Here is a 21,606-nt window from a genome sequence, read left to right as displayed (position 1 = left end):
AAAACCTGCTGAGGTTACAGTACTAGCCTGTCCTCAAGAAACGAAAATTACACCACACTGTCACCTACCTGAGAGATATGCCATTGATCAGTTGTTTCTGCTTACAGGACTTGGAAGAGAGAGGAGAGGATGTGGGGGATAGATTGAGTGGAGCAATCAGATTATTGATGATTTCACTCAGCTGAGCACTCTGAAAAACACAGTAGCCGAACTTTTCATTCACACCAAGCATCAATCTAAAATGTGTCCCCGCACCCCCATTTAGTATTCTTGATCTAGTTTTCTCCATGACGAACAAGTAAACACAAGATCTCTGTACATATCAAAAAAGCTACATTTGTTACTTCACAAGTCCTATTTTGAACTTTAAAAAACAATACATTATGTTTGTTAGACTCTTGTTGAACCACTGCCAAGGACAGAGTTTAGATATTTTTATAGCAATTTATTTAAGAAAAAAAACCCTTGAACATGAACTTTTAAGTAACTCGCAGAACACATTTTAACTTACATAATGATAATTATGATTAATAATGGCAGAAGAAACTTTGCAGCTGATGGTACCAGGGCTATGAAGCTGTGCTCCGGCTCTGCTCCAGCTCCAGGCAAAAACCTGCAGCTCCAGAGCTGCTCCACGCTTCAGCTCCGGGCTCCACTCCAAAGCCCTGGATGATACAGTTGCAGTTCATGACTTTTGAACTGGGCTTCAAGATTGACTGAAGAGAACAAAAAACTGGCTACCTACTTTTTATTGTATGTTCTGTTGGTTGATAAAACAAAATTGTTTGGTCATTTAAAGAATCCTCTTAGTTGCTTACTTTGGTTGAAACGAAGTAGAATAGTGATCAGTTTAGGTACAGTCAGAGCTAATGGAAACAAAAGGATGCTAGAACGGATATAAATCCATACCTTTATTCTTACTTAACAGCACGTTCAAAACTACACTGCAACACCCCATATAAAAAATCTTGACTTCAGGATTTGTGTGACACATAGATGCAGTTAATTCTTTAAGATTAAGAATTCCTTCTTCTTGTAAAGTGATGAATTGTGGACAGAGTCCAGATAACATTTCACAATGTTTTTGTGTTTTAAATGTCAAACCTTAATAGTTACTCTGACTTTAAATTTAGCCTGCAGGGGAGAGCAGGGAGGGAGGCTCACCCACAGCCTCAGGGGAGCAGGCGGGAGGTGCGGGCAGCAGGAGCACTGCAAACACAGGAAGAAGAACTCAGGAGGAGCACCAGGCGGCCGCACAGCTGGCCAGAGAAGTGTCACTTTAAAGAGGAAACTGCCACTTCTCTCTGGCTGTGCGGCTGTCCCTGCTCCTCCTGAGTCCTCTGCCCATGTTCACAGGGCCACATTCTGAAAGGGGCTGGGTGGAGGGGGTTGGAGAGGGGGTGGGGTCCCAGTGGGGTGGTTAGGGGCAGGGAGTCCCTGGAGGGGGCAGTCAAGGGACAGGGGAGGTTGGATAGGGTGCAGGATCCCAGGAGGCAGATGGGGGAGGTCACAGAAGGGGGCGGTTGGATAGTGGGTGAGAGTCCCAGGGGGCCTGTCGGGGGTGGGGATGTGGATAGGGGTCAGGGGGGCAGTAAGGAAACTGGGAGCAGGATGGTTGGATGGGGTTGAGGGGGAAGGGCGGTTAGGGAACAAGGAATTTGTGTATGGGGGGGTTGGATGGGTTGGGAGTTCTGAGGGGGGCAGTCAGGAGGCAGGAAGTGAAAGGGGGTGGATAGGGGGCAGGGGCAGGCTGTATGGGGAGGCACAGCCTTCTCTACCCGGTCCTCAACACCATTTTGCAACCCCAATGTGGCCCTCGGGCCAAAAAGTTTGCCCACCCCTGACCTACAGCATCTTTATTGTTGGTGATATGTGAAAGAAAAAAACCCCCACAAGCTTGTCTCCGGATGTAAGTTGATTTACAGGGCTGGCAGTTAGATAAACTCTCTTTTTATTTATAATGTGAGCAAATCTAACACGGAATTTGCAAGTCAATAAATAAGGAAGACCATAATTTCAGTCATTTTTCAGATGACAGCACACTTTTAAAGCTGTCTTTTGGCACCTCAAAAAACCTCAAGTGTTACTTTAACTTTAATTGCTTTAAAGGTGTTTTGCAAAGAACTGCATGTTGAATGCTCCAAGTAAGCAGGTTAAGAAGGTACATTCTAAAAAATACCCTCCACTTTACTTTGTGTTTTATTGTTTCCTCTTTCACAGTAAAACATCTTTCAGAGGAAACATTTTAAAAATAGGAAAATGTTATCATAAAGTAACAAACACTTGGCAGGGGCAGTATGGAGCAGATGTAGTACCTGAAACTATGTTTAAGCTGACTTTTAAAAAGTTTACTAGATTTCCCAGTGATGTATCTAAATGTATGATCAATCTTATATTTTCTTTGTTTGATATAATAAAAAGGCAAGTTTTACTCCACATTATCCTAACAAGTTTCCTATAGTTGGTTCACCAACATGTTCCCCTTATATCTTTATCTTTAATTGCATACTTTGTAGGGAAAGAAAAACCTTCTAGCGTCTACAGCATATTTCCTAGAATCCAACTTGGAAATTAATATTTGGGACACTATGCATCAAAATTGTGTTCTCAGCAATGCCTATGCCACAGAAGTTAGTGGGGTTACAGAGATGTAACTTTTCACAGAATTGGCTCTTAGGGAGAGAAGGTGAACAAAGGTGTTTTTATTTTTAAAATATAACATACTTTCACAGAAAAGTTGCACTCACTTACAGGACTACAATTTTGTGAAATGAGAAAACAGTAGCAAAAATGCACTAAACTAAATTGTTAAGGACAAGAAGATATATGGGAAACTGTTAGAGCTGTTTATTTCTCTGAAGCAAGAGATGGCCACTTTGATTAAATCAAAACAGAATTATAGACATTTTAGTAATGAAAAGTTAATTCGTAAACCTAGTGAACAATTTATTTATTTAAGATCTTAAATTCATCAGCAACCACTGTTAGGAATGTGAAATATCTTTACGGTTCTGTGAATAAATACTGTGTAGCTTGCCCTAATTCTGTAATAGGTCACTTGGCTCCATTTGACAACTCAGTTCTTATTTTACTTTACCTGTTTTTCTATGTTTCGTAGAAGTAAAGTAGGGCTGCTTGGTGACATTTCAAAATCGTGTTCCGGCAAAAAATCCTGTCTCTCAAAGGTAGCTTGAGAATTCCCTGTGGTGTTTAATAAAGCTTCTGGGTTTGTCAATTGTGTTTGCTTCTTCAAAACGTCTTTGGGAAGTGGGAATTCTTCTAAGATCACCATCCCCTAGACAACAGCAATTGAAAACAGTTGGTGGACAACAAATTAACCATCCTAAATCATTTTCAAGTGGCAGTCAACCTGGAACATACCTCTTAAGCCCACAGCAACTCTTTGGAACAGTTTTGAGTATGCCCAGTACACACAATATGTAAATAATACTTAATGCATTTAAGCGATAGTAAAGCTGTAACATTCATTTCTTTCCTTAGCAGCACTAAACCTACAAAGTGTCATAGGACTGTTTCAGAGCCTGTGCCAAAATTCAAATTAGAAATCCATACTTGATTATATCAAGTATGTGATCCTTTGCCTGATGTTTTACGATGATTTCCTCTTTGTAGAAAAAAGAATCCAGCCTTTGATTTCCAAGTTAGTTAACATCTTTACAGCTCAGAGCTTTATTCTGAAAGTCCTTAAAATGTTCCCTCCCTCCCATCCCCGCCACTGCTGCCACCCACGCAAAATGTCAAGGTTTCTCTCCCTAATTCATCAAAGCATGAAACACCACAAACAGCCTTTCATCATAATTCAAGATAAAATTGTTTTTTTGGAGTTATGTATTTTCTTGGTTTCGTATTTATGGAGGCAACAACCCTATGTAAAGTATTTTCCTATGAATCCCATTGTTCTTCAAGGCCATCTGCAGGAATAAGATATCAGCCTCAATGTATTTTTGCAGTATCTCATCTGGAGTATAAATAGTTTAAAAAGATAAATATCGCCTTTCATAGTAATGAACACCAGATGTTTTAAAAAAAAATACACTTTACTTTGTTCTCTACAAGAAATATTACAAAAATAAAGTGTCAAAAGCATTCAAATCAGTTTCCTAACATAAGAAACTGCAAAGTCAGAAACACTATAGCACACAGTAAAATAAAACAAAAACCAAAACAGAGCTTTGAGACAACCAAACCTATTTCCTCAACTGGTCATGCTAAACTGCCATTTGCCTGAACTTACGTGCTTTTTCTCCATTTAGCAAAGTGTACAGAAACTTGGAATTTGGTGGCACTAGCTGGGAGCGTAAATCTGGTACTTAGAGTTATCCAAATATAAATCAGAGCTACTATTCAGTGATGAAAGAATGGGATCTTCCCACTTCATCTTCTCTTGTTTTGGTTTCTAAGCAGTGCACTCACTTAAAAGTTATGGAGGAAGGAGGAATGGTATGGTGTGGAACTCAATCAAGAAGCTTCTATAACTTCTAATACTCAATAGGAATATGGTCTCTGCCTTTGCTGAAACTCCTGTGATGCTTCCATGTTTGTGATTCCTCAGTGGCAACTAGCCCTGGAATCTAGAATATGGATTATTTTTTAGATGGAAAACTGGGAGGGACATAAGCAACATGGAGATGCCCTTGTCTTCTTGAATCTCTCCATTGTTCAAACTAAACAGCAAGTTGTGCACCCAAGAGCAAAGTAAAAAACTGAAGAACTGCTGCAGTGAACCTAGGTGTGGTAATTATATGAAGATATATCTCATAGAACTGGAAGGGACCTTGAAGGTCACCGAGTCCAGTCCCCTGCCGTCACAGCAGGACCAAGTACTGTCCCTGACAGATTTTTGCCCCAGATCCCTAAATGGCCCCCTCAAGGACTGAACTCACAACCCTGGCAGGCCAATGCTCAAACCACTGAGCTATACCTCACCCCATGACCTACATGTCCACTCAATGGAAATGTTTTCAGACATACAGGCCCTCCATCAAGCTGGCTCTCATTTCTCTGTGCTAATTATCAGGAGATGGTCCAGGTGTGACTAACACTTATCCCAAACATAAGTGTACTTGACCATTATCATATGACAATTTGAGGTCCATACAGTCAGAGCAGCTGAAAACTAGGCCTTGTGACCAGGGAAATCCAGTTTCTTCTAATCCTTCTCTTAGGTCAAAAGGAAGGATCTGCCAGCCTTGAATCTCTCTAATGCAAGCTGACAGTCAGAGACCTTGGTTCGGGGTAGATGAAAAAGAAAATTCAAATCCTCTTCATTGTATTTTGTAAGGTAATCATGTCTCTTTGCCATTCACATCAACAAAAGACTTTTAGAACAAGAGAAAAATACGTAGTTCGAGCCTACTTTGATATTTGCTATGGCAATCTTCCCTTGATTTTCTAGTATGTAGCTTATTTATTACTTGTTTTATGTGGTATTCAAAAAGGCACAAAGCATGATTCAGTTGTAGTAGATACTCTACAAACAAAAAGGAAGACACACAGTCCCTGCCCTGAAGAATTTACAATCTAAACACGACATTCAAAAAGAGTAGAAGAAAGGGAAAGAACACATAAGCCACATGATGCAGGCAAAAGTCCACTTTTTAAAAATTGTTTTTCATTGAAGTTTTTTTAAATTAGTATATTGCACAACTGGAGGCGGGAAGGGGAAAGAAGAAAGGAAAGGAGTTAACAGGAACAAGAGACTAAAAAAGGAAGAGAAAAAAGAGACATTAACGGGGGAGGGTTAGGAGAAACAAGGAAAGGGGAAGAGGAATAGAGAGAAGGCGGGAGGGTAAGGAGAGGAGGCTGGCCTGTAGTCAGGGGGACCATAAGCAGAAATGGCTGGAAAATGGAAGTGAGAGAGTTGCCACAGAAAAATACAATAAAAAGGAAAAAAAAAAATTTTTGTTGGTCAAAAAAAAAAAAAAAAAAAGCCAACCCCAAAACCAAAAAACCAAGAACGTGAAAACCAAAGCATTTAGTTTTTGGCAACAGAGCAGTTTTTGGTTTTCCACTGATGTTTTCTGGGTGACTGTTTTCCAATGAGAAGAGTCTCTCGGCTCCCTAGAGCCGTGCTCTTCCTCCTCTGAATGCTTATGGGTAGGGAAGAGGGTTTGCTCTCGCCTGGTACCCCTGGATGCCAACAAAGTGGGATCTTCCCCATACCCACTCTAGTTTAGTGTTCAAACTAGGATGTTTCACCTACCCAAAACACTGTAAACTCACATTTGTTTCATATTTTAAAAATCCCAAATCTTAAAATTTAGAATTAAAAATTCAGCATTAGAATTTGTGCGCTAAGTGTACTACCTGTCAGCCAGGAGACTGAAAAGAAAGAGTTTGTCAATCAGCTTTCAAGCCTTTTCATAGCTACTGCCTTGGCACAATATTCAAACTATACAAATCAAATCCCAAATTATTTAAAAAATCTGAACAGGATAAACAATCTAAATGGAAAAGCAAACAGATATCGACATTCACTAAGTGATTCAAAGCCAAAGACTGAAAAACAATGTTGATAAAGGGATGAAAAACTGCAAAAGTATGTGATTAAAAATATAGAGCCAAGTCATCTCCTCCACTTGCAGAAGCAGAGAGACATTCCAATCTGAGGAGACCAACCCAGATGTGAGGGAGGAAGTATCACTTCTGCAACATTATCCTCTCAGAAAGGATGGGGATGGGACACATGGCACCATACCTCCTACCACTAAGGAAACACATAACTAAGAATACTGGTTCTTAGTCACTGCCACATTGCATATTTCTGTCCAACTCCCACAGTCAGTCATACTGACAGGTGTGGAGTGTGAAGGAGTGCAGAGACAGAGGACATTCATATAGGCACTACATGGATTTCAAGAGTTCCATGGGTGGACCTCCTTGAGAGTTCCACAGAGGGAGAGAGGCAAGGCAAGCCCTAGAAACCATTTCTACCATCACCACTACAACAGGAACAATTAGTGAGCAGGAACTTGCAGAGTTTTTGGCTTCCTATGCAGGGAATGAGTTGGCTGGCCTACAGAACTGAAGTGCTAAGAATAGTGTGATTTAGCATAACATTCCTAAAATATTATCAGAGTTTAGCAATCTTGACTTCCTTACTTTTTATTTTAAACCTGTGCAAACAAAACAGTTGATATCATGCTGTAATTTTAATTATAATTAGCATTTGACATATTCAAAGCACTGTACTGTACAAACTAACTTATTAGTCCTCAAAATATTTTTATATAGTAGGCACAAAAAATTATTGTTTCTTTTTTATGGATAGGGAAACTAAAGTCACTTTGCTAAAGCCACAGTGGATCAGTGACAGAGCAGAGATTGGAACTCAGGAGTCCTGACTCCCAACCCTGTGCTCATGCCCTCTAGATCACCATACTACTTGTTTCTGACATCCTCTCATTAACCTTTGTAATTCTTCGCTTGGATACCAGAATTGTTAAAAAAAAGAAAAAGAAAGATTACTGGAGACACTGTCCACGGATTATTTGAAGAGCCCACTCATGAGCACAGAGACAATACCTTGGTGGCACGTATCTGCCTGTGAAGATCAGTTAATTGTTGGATTTTATATTCTAGCTCCGAAATCTGGGCTTGAAGCCATGTCCAACGGCAGCCAACTTTAGCTCGGTCTACAAGCCACTTCCATTCAGAACTACAGTTGCTGTGAAGAAGATGAAATACTGGTTAGTCCAAGAATATAGACAAGCACATTTTAACAAATGCACTTTCAGCTGCTGCAAGCATCTCACTTGCCTTCAGAGGACATCTAATTAGGTTAACGCAATACAACATCAACATCTCATTTCCTTAATTAAGAACTGGTACAAGTTTCTTGCAACCAATGTTATATTCATCATGCAATAGATATTGCAACTTTCCTATAAAAAGCTGTTTTTCTCATATATTCCAAAGCCAAAAGCAAGAGTATCTATTAAACTAGATCAGTTAAAGATTTTAAAAGAATTCCAATACATCTACTAGCAAAACCCAAAAGACTTCTATTTCTATCAAGTCATACTGATGACTTCCACAAGCCTCCATGGATGTCATCTCACTGACAATTCTATTCTAATAAGGCACGACTCAACAGTTAGAAATTATATATGTCATGCTACTCAAAGCTGTAACTGTACAGTAGGTTAGGTTTATTTTATTTTTTTAACCAATTTTATGAGCACAATTACAGATTTGTGAGATTCAAGTGTTAGATTTTAAAAAAATTCCTCTCCAGGACTGTTAAATTACCTACTTGTACAATGTGATATGAATCTGTTTATTTTATGTAATGACTACTAGAGTTCTAAATAGACCTCTTGATATTATTAAGCCAAGTTCATCCCTGGTGTCAATGAATTTTTGTCAATGTGCCTATTAAGTAAATAGATCACATATGGTACTTCACCCCTCAAAGAGTTATTTTAACATTCAAATATATTTGAATCACAGGGTCACAAAAAACAGTATTTCAACACGTAATTTCTGTGGCACTCTGTGCCTCAAAGCAACACCCTGGAATCCCCATATGCATCACTGTCATATAATTATATGTTTTGTACAAAGTATGCCTTGTGATGTATCATTTTACATCTGCTGAACATTAATATCCTATTGGATTGTATGTGCTATGCTATCATTGTATGTGAAGTTATGACGTGTGTGTGTGTGTAAATATGTTGGAAGGTTGTGAACACCCAAAACCAGCCTTTTAGGTATAACAATGGAGGAGCAAGATATCCTGATAGTCCACTAAAGAGAATCCACACTCCCCAGGACTATCCCAGGAACTATATATGGAGACTTCTCAGTGATAGCACATAGACAATGGAGGCTGCTTGACCCAGCAAAGATTCTTTCCAGGAACCTGGAAGAAACTATAAAAGATAGGAAGAAACATCACCACTTGGCCTCACTCCCCCCAAAACTCAAACCTGGAAACATGTTTCGAGGACAAAGACTTTGAACTGGGGAGGTGATCTGGGCTGGAGGAGAATTCCAGCCTGTGTACTGAAGATCTGTAACCTGTTTGTACTGTCAAGGTGAGACACTGTCTGATTCAAATCCTGTTTAGGTTACAGAACTTGGAAAAACCCTCTTTACCAAGATCAACAACACTAAACACAAAAGAGAAAGTGCCTACATAGCTGAAAAGAGGAAGAATAAGCCAGAGTTAGTCTTATGTCACTTATATGGTATGAAGTCAGCGTGCCAGTAAAGATATCCATGCTCAGATACCAAACCACAATGAATAAAGAAAGAGCTTGTTAAACTATGAAATACATTATTTGATAGAAACAGGTTATCATCAGTATTGGAGTATTTGTGCCCTTATCTTTCACATGCAAGAAAAAAAAAGCATGTTATTGTTATTATTTGCAGTATCAGATCTTGGACTAACTGTATTCGCAGCCACTTCTGCTATCAAGTATATATTTATCATTCCCTCTAAAGTCAATGTGAGGTGCATGCATACATCTGAGAGCAGACTTTGGCCTTAGAATAGTTTAACTGTGAGCATACACTGTATTCATTTAAAATTTTCATAACACTTTTAAATTAGACTATAATATATATGCCCTTAGGTCACCCTGTAAGGAAGCGTTTCCAGTGGTTAGAATAGGCCACTGGGGGTATGTCTACACAACGGGATTATTCCTATTTTACATAAACCAGTTTTGTAAAACAGATTGTATAAAGTCGAGTGCACGCAGCCACACTAAGCACATAAATTCGGCGGTGCGTGTCCATGTACCGAGGCTAGCATCGATTTCCGGAGCGTTGCACTGTGATTAGCTATCCTTTAGATTTCCCATAGTTCCTGCAGTCTCCCCCGCCCATTGGAATTCTGGGTTGAGATCCCAAGGCAAAAACAGTGTCGCGGGTGATTCCGGATAAACGTTGTCACTCAATCCTGTCTACCGTTGCTTTCACGGAGGAGATCATTTCGCGCCCTTTTTCCCTGGATTGCCCTGGCAGATGCCATAGCATGGCAACCATGGAGCCCATTTTGCCTTTTATCACTGTCACCGTATGTGTACTGGATGTTGCTGACAGAGACAGTACTGCAGTGCTACACAGCAGCATTCACTTGCCTTTGCAAGGTAGCAGACGGTTACCATCCCTATTGCACCGTCTGCCATGCCATTGTAAATTGGCGATGAGATGACGGTTATCAGTCGTTCTGTACCGTCTGCTGCTGTCCTGGGTCCTCCTGGCTGGCCTCGCTGAGGTTGGCCAGGGGCACATGGACAAAAAAGAGAATGACTCCCCTGGTCATTCCCTTCTATATGTTTTGTCTAAAAATATAGAGTCAGTCCTGTCTAGAATATGGGGCAAGTGTACTAGAGAACCAGAGAGCACAGTCGCTCCGTTTCAGAGCCCCAGAGATCCCACAGAAATGATGAGTTCCATGCCATTCTAGGGGGTGTCCCTGCAACAAACCCACTCGTTGCTTCCCTCCTCCCCAAACCCTCCTGGGCTACTGTGGCAGCGTCCCCCAATTTGTGTGATGAAGTAATAAAGAATGCAGGAATAAGAAACACTGAGTTTTTGGTGAGATAAAATGAGGGGGAGGAAGCCTCCAGCTGCTATGATAGTCCAGGCAGTACCGAATCTTTTCTTTAGATGTGAAAGGGGGGGGACTGATAGAGCTCAGACTCCAGATGCTATGATGAAGACGGTTACCAGCCGTTCTGTACCATCTGCTGGGGATGACTGGGAGTCATTCCCATTTTTACCCAGGAACCCACAGCAGACCTCACCGAGGCCAGCCAGGAGCACTCACGGGCCGATGATGAAGACGGATATCAGTCATATTGTACGTCTGCCATTGGGAAGGGGATGCTGATGTTCAGCACTGCAGCACCCTGTCTACCAGCAGCATGCAGTAGACACAGGGTGACATTGAAAAAGGCGAGAAACTTTTTTTTACCCTTTTCTTTCGGGGACGGGGGGAGGTGTAAATTGACGACATATACCCTGAAACACCTGGGAAAATGTTTTTGACCCTTCATGCATTGGGAGCTCAGCCAAGAATGCAAATGCTTTTCTGAGACTGCGGCGACTGTGGGATAGCTGGAGTCCTCGGTACCCCCTCCCTCCCTCCATGAGCGTCCATTTGATTCTTTGGCTTTCCGTTACGCTTGTCACACAGCACTGTGCTGTGGACTCTATCATAGCCTGGAGATTTTTTCAAATGCTTTGTCATTTTGTCTTCTGTAACGGAGCTCTGATAGAACAGATTTGTCTCCCCATACAGCGATCAGATCCAGTATCTCCCGTACGGTCCATGATGGAGCTCTTTTTGGATTTAGGACTGCACCACCACCCATGCTGATCAGAGCTCCACGCTGGGCAAACAGGAAATGATATTCAAAAGTTCACGGGGCTTTTCCTGTCTACCTGGCCAGTGCAGACGAATTCAGATTGCTTTCCAGAGCGGTCACAATGGTGCACTGTGGGATACCGCCCGGAGGCCAATACCGTCGATTTGCGGCCACACTAATCCTAATCCGACATGGCAATACCGATTTCAGCGCTACTCCTCTCATCGGGGAGGAGTATAGAAACCAGTTTAAAGAGCCCTTTATATCGATATAAAGGGCCTCGTAGTATGGATGGGTGCAGGGTTAAATCGGTTTACCGTTGCTAAATTCGGTTTAAACGCGTAGTGTAGATCAGGCCTGGGTATCAGGATTGCCACAACGATGAAAATTTAAGAGCGGAAAAAAAAAGCTTAAGAGACATAATTTTGCCCAACTGTGAAAACTGAAATTGATAAAAATAGAAACAATGCTTAAAAATAAACACTGATATCCACTGAAATGATAAAAAAACATACATTGAATTCTGTGAAGCCTACTTATGATGGATACAAGTAGAACACACACAATTTATCCAGGTATTCCTTTTGTGTAAAGGGGAATGGGATAAAATAATAGTGAGGACAGAGTACTAGATCATTCTGTATAGGATACAGCTAATAAATTAAGTCATCCCAATAAAAGGGCAACTAGAGGATCATACTTACAGTGAAACTACAGGGAAGGGAGGCTGTAATAAGACCATGCAGAGGGACTCTGCACTCCTATGCCTACCTCCGAACTCTGCCCTGTGACTGTACATGTGCATGAGCAGGGAGAAGCTCTCTCAAGGTAGGGCCAGTGGGATCAATAACTATACAGATCCACAGAACAAAGCTCTATGAAGGGGTATGAACCTGCTGCTATAAACCAGTAGATCATAGTAGATGTTACAGAGTGGAAGCCCCACACTCTAGCTCTACACTGGGAAAGGGACAAGAAAGGACATGGATGCTTTCTATATATGTCCTCACTACAAAGTGTGTTTACTCAGTTTCTGGGCTGGCAATGAGAATTTGGCCCTATACTCACATACTAATACCAAGTGTGTTTTCCTCTGTACAACCCCAGACCATTAGCAATGCTACATTTTCAGGATTCACCACTTGTCAGTGTGCTACAAAGGTGAAACATTACTGTTGCCAAGACTGAAACACAGAGTAAATTATATTTTTAAAATGTGTTAAAATGATTAAGCCAACATAAGAACAGCCATACTAGCTCAGAGCAAAGGTCCATCTAGCCCATCAACCTGTCTTCCAACAGCAGCCAATGCCAGGTGCCCCAGAAGGAATTAACAGAACAGGTAATCATCAAGTGATCCATCCCAGCTTCTGGCAAACAGAGGCTAGGGACATCATCACTGCCCATCCTGGTTAATAGCCTCCATGAATATATCTAATTCTTTTTTGAACCCTCTTATAGTCTTGGCCTTCACAACATCCTCTGGCAAGGCGTTCAACAGGTTTACTTGCATTGTGTGAAAAAATATTTCCTGTTTGTTTGTTTTAAACCTGCTGCCTATTAATTTCATTTGGTGGCGCCTAGTTCTTGTGTTATGAGAAGGAGTAATAAGACTTCTTGATTTACTTTCTCCACACCAGTCATGATTTTATAGATCTCTGTCATATCCCCTCTTAGTCATCTCTTTTCCAAGTTGAAAAGTCCCAGTCTTATTAATCTCTCCTCATATGGCAACCGTTCCATACCCCTAATAATTTTAGTTGCCCTTTTCTGAACCTTTCCCACTTCCAATATATCTTTTTTGAGATGGGGCAACCACATCTGCACACAGTATTCAAGATGTGGGCATACCATGGATTTATGTAGAGGCAACATGATATTTTCTGTCTTCTCATCTATCCCAACGCACCACTTAGGGCAGAATCGCTGCTTTTACCCTAGAGTATGAGAACTGTAACTTAAGGTACGTCTACACTACGGGATTATTCCAATTTTACATAAACCGGTTTTATAAAACAGATTGTATAAAGTCGAGTGCACGCGGCCACACTAAGCACATTAATTCGGCGGGGTGCGCCCATGGTCCGAGGCTAGCGTCTATTTCTGGAGCGTTCCACTGTGGGTAGCTATTCCATGCTTATCCCACAGTTCCTGCAGTCTCCCCCACCCCTTAGAATTCTGGGTTGAGACCCCAGTGGCTGATGGGGCAAAAATCATTGTCGCAGGTGGTTCTGGGTAAATGTTGTCAGTCATTCCTTCCTCCGGGAAAACAATGGCAGACAATCATTTCGTGCACTTTTTCCCTGGATTGCCCTGGCAGACACCATAGCACGGCAACCATGGAGACCGTTCAGCCTTTTTTTTTTTTCCCCCCAGTCACCGTATGTGTACTGGATGCCACTGACAGAGGCGATACTCCAGTGCTACACAGCAGCATTCATTTGCTTTTGCATGATAGCAGAGACGGTTACCAGTTGTTCTGTACCGTCTGCTGCCAGTGTAAATTGGCAATGAGATGACGGTTATCTGTCCTTCTGTACTGTCTGCTGCTATCATGGGTGCCCCTGGCTGAGATCGGCCGGGGGCGCAAAGGCAAAACTGGGACTGACTCCCCGAGTCAATCCCTCCTTTATGGTTTTTAAAAATAGAGTCAGTCCTGCCTAGAATATGGGGCAAGTGTACTAGAGAACCAGTGTATCAGAGAGCAGAGCTGCTTCGTGTCAGCTCCCGCAGAAATGATGAGCTACATGCCATTCACGGGGGGTGCCTTTGCAACAACCCCACCCGTTGTTTCCCTCCTCCCCCAACCTTCCGGGGCTACCGTGGCAGTGTGCCCCCCCTTTGTGTCATGAAGTTATAAAGAATGCAGGAATAAGAAACAATGACTTGTTAGTGAGATAAAACGAGGGGGAGGCAGCCTCCCGGTGCTATGACAGTCCAGGCAGGACATTAAGCGGTGCGGGAAGAGAGGAGCCCAGCATGCTGCTGCTATGATAGTCCAAGCAGGACAGTATCTTTTCTTTACACAGGAAAGGGAGGGGGCTGATGGAGCTCAGCCCCCAGTTGCTATGATGAAGACAATTACCAGCCATTCTGTACCATCTACTGGGAATGACAGAGAATCATTCCTATTTTCACCCAGGCACCCCCGGCCAGCCTCACCTGAAGCCAGCCAGGAGCATTCACGGGTTGATAACAAGGACGGTTACCAGTCCTACTGCACCATCTGCCACCGGGGAGGGGAGAGGAGCAGATACTGCTCGTCACTGCTGCAGCATCACGTCTAACAGCAGCATTCAGTAGACACAGAGTGACATTGAAAGAAGTCAAGAAACAATTTCTTTCCTTTTTCTTTCACATGGGGTGGGGGGGGGAGTAAATTGACAAGCTATTCCCTGAACCACGCCAGACAATGTGTTTGAACCTACACGCACTGGGAGCTCAGCCAAGAATGCAAATACTTTTTGGAGACTGCTGGGGACTGTGGGATAGCTGGAGTCCTCAGTACCCCCTCCCTCCCTCCATGAGCGTCCGTTTCAGTCTCTGGCTTCCCGTTACGCTTGTCACGCAGCACTGTGTAGCCTGGAGATATTTTTTTCCAAACGCTTTGGCATTTCGTCTTCTGTAATGGAGCTTTGATAGAACAGATTTGTTTCCCCTTACAGCGATCAGATTCAGTATCTCCCGTACGGGTCCATGCTGTAGCTCTTTTTGGATTTGGGACTGCATTGCCATCTGTGCTGATCAGAGCTCCACGCTGGGCAAACAGGAAATGAAAATCAAAATTTCGCGGGGCTTTTCCTGTTTACCTGGCCAGTGTATCCGAGTTGAGATTGCAGTCCAGAGCAGTCACAGTGGTGCACTGTGGGATACCACCCGAAGGCCAATACCGTCGATTTGCGGCCACACTAATCCTAATCTGATATGGTAATACCGATTTTAGCAGTACTCCTCTCGTCAGGGAGGAGTACAGAAACCAATTTAAAGAGCCCTTTATATCGATATAAAGGGCCTCGTAGTGTGGACGGGTACAGCGTTAAATTGGTTTAACGCTGCTAAAATAGGTTTAAACGCATAGTGTAGACCAAGCCTTAGAGTAACACTGTCATGGTATAATTCCCCACTCTTAGCGTCCAAAAGATGGGGTACCAGCACGAATTCCTCTAAGCTCAATTACCAGCTTAGTACTTGTAGCGCTGCCACCAACCAGGAATTCCAGTGCCTGGTACACTCTGGTCCCCCCAACACCTTGCCCGGGGACCCCCAAGACCCAGACCCTCTGGATCTTAACACATGGAAAGTAAACCCTTTCCCCCCCCCATTGCCTCTCCCAGGTTTCCCCTCCCTGGGTTACCCTGGAAGATTACTGTGATTCAAACTCCTTGAATCTTAAACAGAGAGGAAAATTCACCTTCCCCCCTGCTTCTCAATCCCCCTCCCAGACTCTCCCTGGGAGAGAAAGTAATCCTAATACAGAGAGAAATTAACCTCTCTCTCCCTCTTCCCTCCTTTCTCCCTACCAATTCGCTGGTGAATCCAGACCCCATCCCCTGGGGTCTCACACCAGGAAAAAAAAAAAAATCAGGTTCTTAAACAAGAAAAGCTTCTAATTAAAGAAAGAAAAAACAGTAAAAATTATCTTTGTAAATTTAAATGGAATAGGTACAGGGTCTTTTCAGCTATAGACACTGGGAATCCCCTCCCAGCCTAAGTATACAAGTACAAATTAAAACCCTTCCAGCAAAATACACATTTGCAAATAAAGAAAACAAACATAAGCGTAACTCGCCTTATCACCTAGTACTTACTATTTTGAATCGATAAGAACCTGTATCAGGGAAATTGGAGAGAAACCTGGTTGCACGTCTGGTCACTCTCAGAACCCAGAGAGAACAACCATCAAATTCTAACAGCACACACAAAAACTTCCCTCCCTCAAGATTTGAAAGTATCCTGTCCCCTGATTGGTCCTCTGGTCAGGTGACAGCCAGGCTCACTGATCTTGTTAACCCTTTACAGGCAAAAGAGATATGAAGTACTTCTGTTCTATTAACTCTTAACTATCTGTTTATGACAAACACTGATTTTGTTTAAGGGCTTCATTTTATTTAAATCATTTAAATAAATAAATTTAATTTTTTCCCACATGACATGATGATACTATTTCAAAGAAGTTGTTTTTCATGTGAAATACTGGTTTGAATTCCTACTGTGCTGGTTAAATTGCAGCAGGTCAATCCTAGGTGACTTGCATGGAAGAAAACAACAAATAAATACAGAAGAAAAACCAAACTACAAAAAAGCTCAGACATATGCAAATAAGTCAGAGTATAATCAAATCTATAATTAGAAGGAACTCGAGGCTGGGGGTGTAGGGGCAGTGCATTACAAGTCCAAGATGAAATTCATTCCTGAGGACAGTGGAGGCAGCCTGAGCCTAGACTGGCACTAAATTAAACCAAAATAAAATTTATTACTACTACTACAACAAGTCACACCCAGCCTTCCTTGACTGGAAGGACAGACCTTAGTCCAAAAGCTGCTGATAGGACAAAATGTATGAACAGTAAGGCTATCCTTCCTCTTCCTCCCCATCCCCAAACCCTCTGCATCCCAGCCACCATAAAGGGAAACAAAGAAAACAAAAAACTGAATGAGAGTGTGGAAAGTATTTGCAATTATATTTTAAACTATTGAGTTGAAGTCAGCAAGAATCTTTAAAAAAAATTCTTTTACAAATACTACCATTCATCAGTCAGCTGGGAATTATGTTTCAGCATTATCTATAATTCAGCAGTGCCAAGAAACCAAATAGGTAACTAAACTGTATGGAGATGGGAACAGCTAACTGAAGTATAAAGCAGCCTCATGCTATGCACATATATTTTATTGTGAGAGGTTTCCTGCTTCTGCAAATATAGTTTGAAAAACAGGTCTTAAGTAGGAAAGTAATAGTAATGGACAAGCAAATCAAGGAGAACTTAGGATACAGAAGAAACACAGGACCAGGTTTTTCAGGGCTGGTCCAAACTTGGAGACAGCTGAGCAGTCATTAGACTGGGCCATGCATCTTCAAGGGGCAGCATGTGATGATCTACATCCACCTGCCCCAAACACCTATGCCCTGAAAACTGTGGAGAACAGAGCCTCATCAGGGATGAAGGTACTGGTGAGGATAATAAACAGCGTGCCCAGACCGGTACATGAATTTGTGGGGAGAGAGTTCATGGAAAATGAATGGAAGTTTCCTATAAAACAGAAGGAGGCACAAGCTTTAATGTGCCCACACCAGTGTTACAAGAAAGCAGTAAGAGCAACCTCAACTGTACAAAATCATAGATCAGACTTCAAAAATCATAAAATTGGCTTAAATATCACAAATTTTTTGCCTGCATAATTTTTTCACCTTTAGGGTAGTATCATCCACTTCTAGTTTGTATGAGATCACCTCAGATTCAAAAATTAAACCTTAAATATATATACAAAAATGTAGCCTACTTGTTCAGTACGCAGAGGTGACTCAGCTTACCCTCTCCTCCACTCTACGATGTGGGTAGCTTCCATTCTGTCCTGTGCTATCCTCACTCTTCCTCTCCTTTAATTAGAGAGGTGGATCGAGAGGGACAGATGGCAACTTCCTCAAGCATCCCTCCATGGTCCCCTACCACATCTCTATGTGCACTTGACTCTTATTTCTTCCTTTTCTTTCAGTCTCCTACTCCTCATACTTTTTCTCTTTCTGCCATTTCACATACCCTTGCACCCTGCTTCAGTCTGCCCCCCTGCTCCTCACATTCCTTTAAAACAGCACCCTCTGGTACTTCAGTTTCATAATGTTTGCCCTACTGCAGGGGTCTCAAACATGCAGCCCATGGGGCTCTTGCATGTGGCCCGACAAGCTCCCCGCACCCCCCCCGCCCCTCTACCTACCCACAGGATTGCCCCCTGTGGCGCTGCAAGCCCCACACCACTGTCTGAAGCAGCTGGCAGCATGCCCCTTTGCGCTGGGGGGGGAAGGGGAAGGAGGCAGAGGGCTCCTGCATTGCCTCCTTCCAGGCACCGCTCCCTACAGCTCCCATTGGCTGGGAACAGGGAACTGCAGCCAATGGGAGCTTCGTGGGAGGTACCTAGAGGAGCGGCAAGAGCAGCGCATGCACAGAACCCTGAGCCCCTCCCCCTCGGGCCTGAGGGACATGGTTCCAGCTGCTTCCTGGAATGGAGCAGTGCAGGGCCGGGGACCAAGGCAGGCAGGCAGCCTGCCCTTGCCCCGGTGCACGCCGCTGCCACCTCGGAGCTGCTCTAGGTAAGCGGCCCCGGACTGGAACTCGCACCCTGAACCCCTCCTGCACCCCAACTCCCTGCCCTGAGCCCCCTGCCCCATGCCGCTCCCCTCCTGCACTCCCTGCCCTGAGCCACCTGCTGCACCCCTCACCCTCTTGCACCCCACCCACCAATGCCCTGTCCTGAGCCCCCTGCCACATCCTGCACACCCCCGGGGGGCAGTGTTGGGGTGGGGACTTCAGGGAAGGGGTTACATTGAGGCAGGGAAGGGGTGGAAAGAGGTGGGGCAGGGGCATGGTCTAATGGAAGGAGTGGAGTGGGGGCTTGGCGAGAGGCAGCGAGGGGGGGTGTCCGTGATGCGGCCCTCAGTTCAATGCACTAGTCCTCATGGTCATTTGAGTTTGAGACCCCTGCACTACTGCCTCCATACTCTCATTTCTGGCAACTCAATGGTTCTCCTATCCCCCATTTGGTCCTCACATACTGACCACAGGGTCATCATCTTTCCTGGCAACAGCTAGGCTTCAGACTCAGTGAAAATAAAGGAACATGGCCATTTTGGATGAGAGCACATCTTTGCAAATTTGAAGATGTTAAAAAAAACAAAAAAAAAACAAAAAAAAACCACACAACTGAAATTCTTGAGAACCCTTAAAAATAAGTCAAATATCACAAGTACTGATAAAAATCATGAGAGAGACAGCAACTCTGGAAAGTGACAAGCATCCTGATTCCCCAGGGGCCTTGACTAATTAGCTACACAGATTACAGCAGCTCATACCACCTAGCACTGCAGCACAAAGAGTAAACACCGAACTAGCACTGGCAGGCCCCCATGACTGAAACGGCATGTTTGACAGAACTGTCTGAACTGGCCCCAACGTCCCTTGCAGCATTTTACACCAGCTTTACAGCCAGCTTCATTATGGCCCCAACACACAGTTAAGCTCAAAAAATTATCAGCTTGAATATAAGCATTGCATTGCAGGTCATTATGTTGTAAAAGCAGGGTTCCTGCTATATTTCAACAGTACCTCAGTGAAATCTCATTTCCCTCCAAAAATTGATATTTAATAAATCAGACATTACTTATGAAGATAACTGAAGACAGCATAAATTAAAGTGTACACTAAAGCATAGTTATGTTGCATAATGAATGTATTTTAAATGAAATTAGCAGCTAGTTTTTTGTATGAAATAAAAATGCTCACTGCTAACAAAAACTAACACATGCCACAGCTGAACAAACGTCCAATTTATGAAATGACCTGTAAATGCTTTCTCAAGGACTATGTCTTCTAGCACGCCTACCTAATGTTTGTTTTCAAAATGAACTTCCATTGGTCACTGCTGAAGCATTAATTCCCCTGGGCCAGTTAACTGTTAAATCTATAACTGCATAATTGGGGAAAAAAAGGAAAAAAAAGAGTGCTGTTTTATGTGCCCTCAATGTATTGCATACATTCCAAGCAGTCAAAATTTGTTTAAAAATGTGAAAATGAACTGTAACAAATAGCACTCTCTGATATCATATGCAATCCCCACCACATAACAAAACACTGTTTACTTTGACAGCTCAATATAGGTCTTTGCCCAGATCATCACAGAAGAATGACTACAGAGAAAACAGGATAACATGCTGTTGCTTTATGATTACTACTACCAAACAAAGCGATGCATTACATATCAATTCAATCAAACCTCAATGGAACTCAGAAATACACTGTTATTTCTACAAAAATCTGTAATCACTTAATTCTTCTGGTGCCTCCAACAATATTATCTTTTCTGGAATTTAATAGATTTCTTTTTTAACCTGATGATTTTTCTGCATAATGGTACATTGCTTCAGAACAGATGAGTTACCATTCTCCATATTGTCTGCAGACATCAGTAACTGCTTATCACAACAATTTCTGGCACCTATTCTTGATTCCTCCATCCCAGATGTATTGTTACTAGTTAGTACTTTCAGAACTGCATCCATCCAATAATGCGTTCAAACATACATACACACACACACACACACACACACACACACACACACACACACACACACACACACACACACACACCACAACTTCTTTTCCAACTTGAATAACTTCAACCAACTGAAAGTTTAAATTTAGCCACAAGTTCTAAGGAGGGTAAATGCCAACTGATATACAAATTCCTTTTCAGGGAACTGATGGCATATTGATATACAGAGGGAAAAAGAACAATCAAGTATGATTTCTATTTCTGTACCTTCACATATCAGTTCAGAAGTTACAGGAGTACACTGCAATCCCCCAAATAAAGCAAACTAAGCTACAGATGAGATCTGAGAGTGAAAACCGAAGAAAAATAGAAGATCTCTAGATAGGCATGACTGCCCTGAGAACCTGGCAACCAAAAGTTTTATTCACCTACAGAAGTAGGAGAATGGCACAGCAGCTTCACATGACTCCTCATCTGAGGTGTTGCATGTTCCAACCTAACAAACTGCAACAGCAAATACTATCTACAGTATGGGATAAGACAGTATTTGCATCTATGGAATTCCTGAATGCACATAATCACCTGGCTAGAGATGTCTTGAATGCTTGATAATCTGAATTAGAGCTCAATACAAAAAATGCCAGTTGGGCAGAAATCTACAGTCTAGATCACTCCAGAACTGTTAGGGTAATTGGTTAGGTGACCCAATACATCCTTTCCATCTCTAACCCAGGAATCTGTTTAGACTGTTCTGATAACATTAGAGCACTGAATGGTAAAAGGTCAATTCATGGGGTCAGACTGAACATTAATTCCTCTGTAATTAACAACCCGTGGAAATATAATTAAGCATTAACCGTCACTTTTAGAAAGAAATGCAAAATGAATCTCTCTCTCTCTAGATCTTTAGCACCAAAAGTTCAATATTGGGCATCATATGGCCTTTTATAGCTTCAACCACCCAGTGCCTTCCACTAAACCTTAGAATCTTTCAGAC

At 42.5% G+C, this 21,606-nt stretch overlaps 1 protein-coding gene across 4 annotated transcripts in view; it reads right to left on the bottom strand.

The window, feature by feature from the left end:
* Positions 1-21,606, bottom strand: part of KANSL1L (KAT8 regulatory NSL complex subunit 1 like) — a 103,317-nt gene that overhangs the window by 66,426 nt on the left and 15,285 nt on the right. For all 4 annotated transcript variants that reach the window (XR_007768289.1, XR_007768291.1, XR_007768290.1 and 1 more), the window contains exons 3-5: positions 7,546-7,687; positions 3,098-3,295; positions 69-190 (exon numbers count right to left, since the gene is read on the bottom strand). Coding sequence is in view for 1 of the 4 variants with exons in the window: in XM_050916120.1 (XP_050772077.1) it covers positions 69-190; positions 3,098-3,295; positions 7,546-7,687 (462 nt within the window). In the remaining 3 variants the exon portion in view is untranslated. The remainder of the gene's footprint in view (positions 1-68; positions 191-3,097; positions 3,296-7,545; positions 7,688-21,606) is intronic.

The sequence above is a fragment of the Gopherus flavomarginatus genome, chromosome 10, assembly GCF_025201925.1.
Source record: "Gopherus flavomarginatus isolate rGopFla2 chromosome 10, rGopFla2.mat.asm, whole genome shotgun sequence".
Classification (NCBI taxonomy): domain Eukaryota; kingdom Metazoa; phylum Chordata; order Testudines; family Testudinidae; genus Gopherus; species Gopherus flavomarginatus.
The sequence above is the reverse complement of the archived record's forward strand: the minus strand, read 5'-3'. Positions and strand labels throughout refer to the sequence as shown.